The 10,476-nt window shown below is 40.0% G+C and overlaps 1 protein-coding gene across 1 annotated transcript in view; it reads right to left on the bottom strand.

Moving 5' to 3' along the window:
• The window catches only part of LOC103798984 (dystonin-like), a gene marked incomplete at its 3' end in the record, with an annotated part of 39,165 nt that overhangs the window by 7,266 nt on the left and 21,423 nt on the right, over positions 1-10,476 (bottom strand). The window contains exons 3-14 of the mRNA XM_009071275.1: positions 9,658-9,770; positions 9,416-9,522; positions 8,506-8,625; positions 8,083-8,178; positions 7,876-8,003; positions 4,719-4,812; positions 4,236-4,390; positions 2,925-3,387; positions 2,715-2,843; positions 2,437-2,514; positions 2,183-2,344; positions 1,988-2,092 (exon numbers count right to left, since the gene is read on the bottom strand). Of these exons, the coding sequence (XP_009069523.1) occupies positions 1,988-2,092; positions 2,183-2,344; positions 2,437-2,514; positions 2,715-2,843; positions 2,925-3,387; positions 4,236-4,390; positions 4,719-4,812; positions 7,876-8,003; positions 8,083-8,178; positions 8,506-8,625; positions 9,416-9,522; positions 9,658-9,770 (1,750 nt within the window). The remainder of the gene's footprint in view (positions 1-1,987; positions 2,093-2,182; positions 2,345-2,436; positions 2,515-2,714; positions 2,844-2,924; positions 3,388-4,235; positions 4,391-4,718; positions 4,813-7,875; positions 8,004-8,082; positions 8,179-8,505; positions 8,626-9,415; positions 9,523-9,657; positions 9,771-10,476) is intronic.

The raw sequence follows: 10,476 nt of genomic DNA, 5'->3' as shown, positions 1-10,476 counted from the left end.
TGGGATATTGCCCAGGGAGGTGGTGGAGTCACCATCCCTGGAGGTGTTTCAGAGGTGTCTGGATGTGGCACTGGAGGATCTGGGTATGGGTTTAGTGGTTCCAGCAGTGACAGGTTAATGGTTGGACCTGATGATCTTAGACGTCTCCTCCAACTTCGATGATTCTGTGATAGTCAAACATAAGAAAACTTTCCCAGAGGGGCTGTGAAATCATCATCCTCTGGCCCAGTCACAGTTTGGTCAAACACTGCTCCAAACAAGAACTGCACTACAACTCCTGAGATTGCTCCAGTCTAAACCGATCTACAATTCTGTGTCTCTATTCACTCAATTCAAAACAGCTGGAGTCTTGCCCGGACACAAATCGGATATTAAAGTAACACTGAATACACGACTGAACAAAAGTATAATCAGGACTCGCTGCAATGTGGAATTTTGCCTAGGAGTTGCGCAGAATTCCAAGCTCGGAGCCTCCTCCAGGGGCTGCACCGAACATCCCCAGCAGAGAGAGCTCTTGTCCTTGCCAAATAAACCACAACTCCGGATTTTTCAATTCCGTATGATTGTTAGGGAATTCAAAAGAGGTTTTTTCCCTTGGCTTCAAGACTTGTCCTTGCCAAATAAACCACAACTCTGGATTTTTCAATTCTGTATGATTATTAGGGAATTCAAGAGAGTTTTTTTCCCTTGGCTTCAAGGAATTTCAAATTGATGCATTAATACATAAGTTCTTCTGTAGAAAGGGATTTTTTTAAAGATATATCTTTCTTGTAAATATCCCAATACAGCAATATTGGAGAGAGCATAACCTGCAGAGTCATCGTTGCTGCAGTGACCTGGTTTCATAACAGCATCTTTAATGTATTCATATATTGAGGATATTCATACAATCACAGAACCATCAAGGTTGGAGGAGACCTCTGAGATCATCAAGTCCAACCATTAACCTGTCACTGCTGGAACCACTAAACCCTAAACCAGATCCTCCAGTGCCAGATCCAGACACCTCTGAAACACCTCCAGGGATGGTGACTCCATCACTTCCCTGGGCAAACTATTCCAGTGCCTGATCAATACTGCACTGATAAGAACCCATTACAACAGCATATACTTTTAAAGAATAGATATAGCCATATGACATAAAAAATCCTTGACTATTCAAAGTAAATGTCATGTTCCCTGCTTTGGAAGGAAGGAGCTTTCCTTCCTGTTTCCAGTCTGTGCAGCTGTGAATTCACTAACCTGAAGAAAAATAAAAATCCACCTTCCTGACTTTTTCCATTCCTATATAATAAATCATCTTTTCATTGTTTCAATTTTTATCATCTACTCTCTGTATTTTTGTTTTCTTGAAGATCTACCAGGAATAGTCTTTTACATTCTCCTTTAGAAACCTGTTGTGACCCTATAACATTTACAACAAATTTTGTATAAATCATTTACCTATTGCATAGATTGATTCAAGCCTGAAATAAATCACATCACTTGGTCAGATTTTTAACATCCAGATAAGTTTCATAATTCACTGACAGAAGTTATGAAACCAACCCTAAACCATTATAGGAATGTGTACATACAATGAGGGACTAGAAAAGCCCTTACTGAAACTCCTTCCAATCCAACAGGAGGGAAACACATCAGGACTGTTCTGAGCCCTCAATCTGCCAATGCAACTTGTATCAATAACTCCAGAAGGTGACCAGAAACATCTGTACAGACCAGCTCCAAAAAGTTTAATTTTAGACTTTAGGGGGATTTCATCCAAGCAATCTAAGATGTAACTGTAACTTTATAAAAGTGGTGTTACTTTTTGGAAATTGGAAGACAGATATAAGAGAGCTGGTAAAGTGGAAAGAAAAAAAAGGCCCTTTTATTCAGAGTCTTGTTTAATTTCCTCTAAGTTAGCACTTCCCTTCTTTTCCCCAAAAACTAAGCTCTGATCAATCTCCAAACTTTTCTTGTTGCTGTGCTGTTTTTACTAACTTACCTCAATGGTTAGCCTGGCTGGGTGATTTTCAACAAGCAATTGCTCTGCTATTTCTTGTACTGATTTTATAACTTCTTCTTTTTCATCGAGCTCTCTCATTAATTCCTTTATCCAGACAAAAGAAAATACATTTTAGAAATCTCTTAAATTATAAAAGTATTTCATTATTATCTGCACTATACTAGCAATACATACTGCATGGTATTCCTTTTTTCTTGTTATGTTAGGGTTTCTTTCACTCCAGTCATACGCAACCTCTTCCTCCTCTTTTTCATTCAGCCATATCAGTTCTCTGGTAGCACGAGACACAAAATTGTGAAGAGTATCTAGATGCCTTTCCTGATTTCTTGACGTATTCTTTGTGTAAAGGAAAAGATTTTACCAAAATCAGACTTGAAAAGATTTTGCACACTGAAAAGCTGCACATGGAAAAGGTATGAGAAACTTACCAAGAGTTTTGCATATTGACTCTCCAGCTTGTGCAGTTTTTCTGCATAGCTGAGTTTAAGAGGGGCAGTCATTTGGATCTGTATTTGGCATAGGAGGTCAAAAGACAACAAAAAGGTTAGATATGTTAAAACCACTGGATCTGATTTCATCATAACTCATCTAGGGATCAGAAGTAATAGCAAGACCCTGAAAATCCACACGGTTCTAAAATTCAGCATTCATTTATGGGTCACCCAGTAAGAAAGTAACCAAAGCAATACAGAATGTGGTGCAGTACCTCACTGATTTTGGCTTCTTTAAGGCTGGATTCAAACTCCTCAATAGCTTTGTGGACATTCTTGTGATTTTCTAAATGGCTCTCCACACTTGGCAAATCTGACCCCCATTCTGCTCGATCCAGTTGCACCTTATGAACAGAGAATAAACATTAGCAATGAGCTACAACGTGTAAACACAATAAGTGCACTGTTTCCATAAAGATTTCTACCTGCATTTCTTCCACCCAGCTCAATAGGTCCTGGACAAATTTCATGTTCACCTCTTCTTCTGTCAAATTCTGATCCACAAAAGCTGATTTCATAAGAGGTTTCCTGATTTGCATCAGTTTGAGTGTTTGCAGAGTCCCACTGTCTACCCCTGACCCATAGCTCTGGATTAACCGTGGTGGGATGCCTGGTGGGTATGTGGGAGTGATGGTTGGTGTCAGTCTGGAAGCAAGACCTGATGTAAGGCCAGATGTCAAGCCAGAAGAAGCCAAAGCAGGTGTTAAACCTTGGGTCATTGCAGCATTTAATTCAGGGGTTAGGTTGGTTGTAAATCCTGAGTTTAAGCTTTCGGTTATTCCTGATATCATCATCTTTGTCTGCTCTGTGGTCATTGCATGGCCCTTGTTGTACACGGAGGAGCATTCAGTCCTTATAGCCATCAGCTCATCTCGAAGTTTTGCAACTCTGTCACGGCAAAGAAAAATGAATAAGTAAATAAATATCATGTCAGTGACTGCTTATGATTGAGGTTTATCATGCTGAACTGAATAGCAATGTGAACTCGCATCATCTCTTACTATTTAGTTGCACTTAAATGTTTATAAATCAGCATTTCTATCAGAAAGGACAGGGTATGTCAGCCTGTACAGGGAAGAGATGCAGAAACCAGGCAATGACTGAAAAAATCAGCATGGTATGGGTAATAACATGCACTACACACAATTCCAGGGAACAATCAGCAAAGCAGAAATCTTACAAGATACTACATGTTGCAGTAGATCAAACACTTGCAGGTCACTGCCAAGGAGCTATGTGCTTGATCTCACCCAGTCCAGGATGAATCCTAAAAAAACTTCAGAGCCACTTCTTCATAAAACTGAGCTGTGCTGTTTACATGCTTCTTTCTGCCAAGACTGTACATACTGCCACATATAACCTAATCTCACCCCACTTACTGCCTGTTAATTCACTTACAGCTGTCACCAGAAACTTCACACCAATTTAAAAAATTAAAGCTAGTGAATTCTAAAGGCAATTTAGGTGCACCAAAACAGCTAACATCTTCTCACACAGATATCTAGCAAACATTAAACATTAAGTCATTACTTCATTTTCACAAATCAGTACAAACAGCTCCTCTTGTCATCAACATTTGTGGGCAATGCTCCCACCAGAATACCTGATAATCTGTAGTTAGGTGCCCAGAGACAGATGAAGTTTATCCACAGACACAAAGAACTGAAAATGTTGTCCATAATGGGGATCCACATTTGCAACATTTACTTATTCACGTAACCAACACTGCAAAGTACCTTTGAACAAGCTGATCTGCTTGATAGTATTTTCCATCAATAAGAATTTGGGCATCGATCACTTGCTGGCGGAGAAGGTTCTCAGATTCAAGGAGATACCCAGCGATCTCTGCCTCATGTTGGAACTGGAGCCCTGACTCTAATCTCTTGGTGTCCTAAATAAATAAGAGATAGTAAGCCTTGCAGCTAAACCAAGGAGAAAACAGCTGAAAGAATTCCTTTTTTTTTTTATTGGTAAAAACTTATTCTGATCTGGAAACAATTATGAAGTATTTTATCTAACCACCAGCAAAAAAAGTAGGTAACAAAACTCACTCTAGGCAATTGGCAGCCTTTTCTTGAAGAAATGCTACATTAATAGTACAACAAAAATAAAAATAGCAGCTCTAAGGTTGCCCCCAAAAATCCTAAAGAATTTTTCTTGAAGTAGCCATTCTACTGCTCTAAGTTCACTCATAGACAAGGAAAGTCAGTGACACTTACAGACTGCAGAGCGTTCCGAGCAAGAATCAGTTTGTCCTCGCAGCTCCGACTGTCCCGCTGAATTCTGTTTGCAATCTGCTGCAGCATTTCCAACCTAGGTGATGCCAAAGCATTTCAGAAAAACAAGTACTAATGTCATTTCTCAAGCACTGCATGACTTTAAAAATCAAACAAACAAATCACCAGCACCTAACACAAAGCACAAATATATATGTATGCCAAGTTACCTGTTCCCTTCTAAGGTGCCATTACCAAAGCTTATACAAGATTTAATCAGCGTGGGACCACAATTAACAGAAAGGAAATTCTCATTAGAGTCAACGCTGGTTCGAGTACTAGTACTGTTGCTAAACAGTGAATCACTGCTGTGATAACTATAACTACTGCTGTTCATTTTTACATCCAGAGCTTGGTCCTCCTGGCTGTTTACATCTGCTGAAAAAATGGAAAGATAAAACTCCTACAAAAATGCACAGCTTCTAGGGATGAAATGCCACTACTGGCTTTTGAAACACCTCACACTCCTCCTTTAAATAGGCTTTGGTACACACAGTCAAACCCCAGCAATTAACATCCTGCCAGCTCTTCAAAGGCTCTGCCCCGCGGCTGTGTACGCTACTTTGCTTTTGGCTTCTCTACCTTGTACAAAAGTTTTGCAAGTACAGACTAGGCAGCAACGTTAGGGCGTCTCTAGGAAACAGACAGGCCAAATATTTTATTTAAGTGTCACTAAATAACTATCAGCCTAAGAAGAACTAAAGGAACTCGTTGCAGTGTTTCTCAGACTCATCAAGGAAAAGCTTCAAAAAGGAATGAAGTAAGAAATCCACGCTCGGTAGTACAGGTAACCTCCAGGCTGGGCTGGCTCCTTTTGCTTCAGATAGAACTGCACAATATAACTGAGGGAGTTAATCACTGAATCATAGAATCAACCTGGTTGGAAGAGACCTCAAAGATCATCAAGTCCAACCCTACCGTGGTCACTAGACCATGGCACTAAGTGCCACATCCAGTCTCAGCTTGAAAACCTCCAGGGATGGGGAATCCACCACCTCCCTGGGCAGCACATTCCAATGCTAGAGCACTCTCTCTGTAAAATATCAGCTCATAACAATATAATCTAAGACACCTGTGCACCATCCAACCCACCATTACTCCACTGTCCAAGCATGTGTGTTTACTAACTGCCCTGTCCCCCTGCAAACTTCCCTTCACCTTCTTCCACGTTCACAGCCAATTGATTTCTGCTGGTTTGACCACAAAACAATGAAGAAAAAAATGTGATCACTGCTTTTAAGTTTACATTTTAAGTCATAATTAGGGTTTGGGATGATTTTTTTTCAGCATTTCTACCCTTGCATTTCGGATTCCTGAACAACCACACCCACCATAAGGTGACTTCACCCAGAGCAGCACAGCAGAGGCACAGACAATCCTGCAGCAATACCAAACCCTGCTGGTTCTGCAAACCAGAGCTCAGTTTGGCACTCTCCTCACTGACATCATATTGGTATTGATCCCATACACCAATCTGGCCACACATCATCTACCTGTGTTGATATTTTCAGATGTATTCACCAGACTTACACACAAAGTTTTATAACTTTCCAGGTTTCAATATTAGTTTTGGTCACATTTTTGCCACAACCAAATACCACCCCAGAGGGTGTACCATCAGCTCCTATTAATGAGATGCACTGGTAACCAGTACTACAAACATGGATGATGTTCTTGTGTCCTGATCAACTGATCATTTTAACTCAGTGACTAAGCCAGAATCACTTGATGAAAATTTTCTCTCATTTGGCAGTGACCATCACATGTAGTGACTATCACCATATTATCTGTCACTTCTAGTTTGTTTACCATTCCTGAAATATGGGAAGGAGTCCAGATTCATGTTTACCTGTGCACAGTCCATATGAATAAAAAAAGAAATAAACTGATGTCAGTTATACACATCCTCAAAGATAATCCAGCTTTCTGCAAGTATGGACAGAATTTCTATTGGTGAAGCCAGGTAGTAGCTTTGCTCCTGGCAGGTTGGGACAGATTAACCTACAAGATCCAGCAGGCTGTGTTTCTGCTGCTGCTTTCCAGTGTTCTGCTCTGCACATGGGGGACAACTCTGTATTGTGGGGACAACTTTGTATTCCTCTGTAGAAACTTGTTTCCCAGCAGGGTGAATCACCTCCCACTGAATCCACCGTTTCAGTCATGCTCTTTCTTTTGTAGGCATGACACATATTTAATCAACTTTGTCTTTGGGATCTTCTCCAGCTGAAATCTGTATCTTTCTGAGGATTTCCTATACAATGGTCTGGAATCTTCATCCCTAATTTCAGGTAACTAAACAGAGAGAGATCACCCTATCGTCACCAGAAAGTTAGTGACAGGATTCTCTAGAAAGTGATTCAGATCTCAGGAGTCTCTTTGGATGCTTAAAGTTAAGCAGAATGAACTCAGACCCAAGTGCCTATATCTGCCCACAGGTAGAAGCCTAAAGAATTATGTAACTCAAAGAAGAAAGGAGTTTATTTATTATTAAATGGATAGCACCTGTATCTGCCACAGAACTTAAAAGCTCTACCATTAAAAAGCAGAAATGCTCTCAGACTGCATCAGGACTTTAATCATTCTCAACATGTTATGCCTGATGTACAAAACAGTGTCACATATCCTACCATCATGGGAGGCTACTGTGCATTTTGAACATCTGAACACTTTGTGTGCTCTCGAGTGCTACTGACATTAGAGAAACTGAGCAGGATGTTAGCCCACATTGTTGTGCACCAACTGAAATACATATTTCATGTAAAGGATGAGGATGGTGCTTATATGCCATCAAGCCCAAATGAGACAGCCAAGTGATACAAACCCAGCTCTGACCCACTGTACAAAGAAGGTGGTTAATTTGTGTGTAAGTGCTTTGATGATCTGAGGCACAGACACTATTCATCACGACATTCTGAGACCACCAAAGTTATTTCTGCCTATGAAGCAGGTAAAGAACTTCAGGCCTTGAACAAAGGCAGAATCACTTGATTTAGAAAAATGATGTGGATGTTGTTAGGGAAAAAGACACTTACAAATTTCAATATGGGTTAAACCAAATGTAAATACATTAGCCAAACCTTTCAGACATTCACTAACATACCTCTCCACTTCAGGCCGAAGGGTCTTCTCTCTTTCCAGCATGGCAATAATAAGCTTTCCCCATTCTTTTTCTATATCATTTGGATGGTAGCCTTGAGAAAGTTTGATGCGTCCAAATTCTATCCAGACCTTAACAATTCATAGATATTTGTTATTTTCAGCCACAGAAAAGGAACTTCTATGAATTTCGATGCACATTAAAACTTACCTCTAGCAGTTTATATAGACGTTTGATTTTTGATTTATCTGTCTCCTTTGGTGGAATTTCTGTTTCTTTAAACTGCAAATATTGATTATAAAGTGCCTAAAGAAACATAAAAACATCATCAACTTCTAATTACAGTGAACATAACCTCACTCTCTAAACCCTCTCCTAATATTCTTCACAAGCTTAGCATTATACTGTTCTACTAGAGTTCTGCAAAAAACAATCAGTGAAAGCTAAAGATTTTCTTTTGATTGCTAACCTGTTAGTAATGCATTTGTTGTACTTGGAAAAGGTTAAAGAGCAGTACTGTTCTGCAGTTGATTCGACTGTCTAAATCAACAAGCATGTCATTTGTTCAAGCATGCTTTGAGTCAGTCAGATAAAGTGTAATTCCAACAAGGAGTTTCAGCCAGCACACCTCACCTTCAATTCCACAGGACTGTTGGGAAATGTTCTGTCAGACATTATTGTGACATGGTGTCTGATCCACTGCATGAGGTAGTTCACCATATTCTGATATTCAACCCATTTGACTTCAACATCCTACCAAAGCAAAACCCAAGATTAAAGAACAGATGCAAATCATCTGAGAGCTCATTTTGGCTTTAGCTTTGAAGATTGAGATCTTCACACACATAGAAAAGGGATTTTCAAAGCCAGGCTGGATGAGGCCTTGAGCATCCTGGTCTGGTGGGAGGTGTCCCTGCCCAGGGCAGGGGTTGGGACTAGGTGATCTCTAAGGTCCATTCCAACCCCTAAAATTCTATGATTCTATGATTTGAAATGCTGCAATTCTGAAACAATATTGTCTAATAATTAACAACTAATATTGTCCTTTAAGTTTGCTGTGTGAGACTTGGCCTTTTGATCTTGCAGTTATCTGTGCAGAGTGTGTTACTCTCTGCTTCTTTCAGCACTAGGAATCATCTTAGCCAAAACACCAAAAAGGAAGAAGGGATTTTCAAAGACACTGAGCAAAATCTCATCTCACTGAAACCAACAAGAGCCAATTGACTTGCTCATAACAGATCACTCGAAGTTTCCAAATATATGATTTCAACAATTTTGGTCCCAAACAATTCTACTGAAAACACATTTATTTTCTAGGTTAGTAAATTTCAAACTGATCTTTCTCCAAATTCAGCTTCTAGTTAAGCTCTTTGCACAAGTATTTTAATGCCTACAAGACGAACAAGCTAAGACTCTAGAATCTCAACCTAGTAAAATCCTGTCAAAGCAGAGTGTGACAACAGCCCTACAGAAGCTTCAGCTAACATTCTGGATGTGAAATTCAGAAGTTCACACACTGCACAAGGATTTCTCTCCTACTTACATTTGCACTGATGCCTTCACCACCTTCTGGTACTTTGGGAAATGCATCATAAAGTGATGACACATAAGTTATTACTGACTTCTCATCAGGCGAGGAAACATCGACATCTGAAAGAGCAAGACAGAACAGCACTTGATCACATAGTTGTAAGAATGCCCACAAATATGCTACAACCTGCAAGGAGGTTGGATTTTATTGTAATGCTAGGGGTTTTGCAACAAAGCCCTCTGTAGCTATCTTACCTTCAGGATCCAGAAGTCTGGCAACACCAAGTTTTTCTGCTACAAAAAAAGCATGTTCTAAATTTGCAAGGTTGCTTTGAACAGCAACGGTACTCATGTCTATCAGGTCCGGCCTGTCAAATAAAAACAGGAACACTGGATTACAACTCTTTACCAGTTTTAAATCACTGAGGTACTGGTAAATCAAACCAAGAGCATGGATGCATACAGCAACAGAGGTTTCATTATAAAAGGATTGCACTAAAATCATGTGAGCAAGCTGAGATCATTGCTAACTGAGAAACTCAAGCAGGAGGCAACTACAACACTCTCAGTTCTTTACCTACAATCTGAAGTTTCTAGTCATCCCTTGACAAGACAAGGAGCAATGGGTACAAATTCAAAGAGGGGAAATTTAGGTTAGATAGCAGGAAAAAACCTTTTTCCTGTGAGGATGGTGAGACACTGGCACAGGTTGCTGAGGGAAGTAGTGGATGTCCCAAACCCTGGTGGTGTTCACAGCCAGGTTGGATGAGCCTTGAGCAACCTGCTCTGGTGGGAGGTGTCCCTGCCCAGGGCAGGGGTTGGGACTAGATTATCTGTAAGGTCCATTCCAACCCCTAAAATTCTATGATTCTATATACATCTCTATTTTCTTATGCATATTTATGCATGTACATTGCCATTTTAGTATGACACCTTGTCTTTCCACTGCCCTTAAGGAGATTAAACTCACTTTTCTCTTTTGCACGAGGAAGTTAATTTCTGCTGTTTTTACAAGTTTTTAGTCATTCTGCATCAAATTCTTCAGCACGTGTCAGAATCCACACAGTAACAAAG

The sequence above is a fragment of the Acanthisitta chloris genome, unplaced genomic scaffold (genome assembly GCF_000695815.1).
Source record: "Acanthisitta chloris isolate BGI_N310 unplaced genomic scaffold, ASM69581v1 scaffold6373, whole genome shotgun sequence".
In the NCBI taxonomy this organism is placed as follows: Eukaryota; Metazoa; Chordata; class Aves; order Passeriformes; family Acanthisittidae; genus Acanthisitta; species Acanthisitta chloris.
The sequence above is the reverse complement of the archived record's forward strand: the minus strand, read 5'-3'. Positions and strand labels throughout refer to the sequence as shown.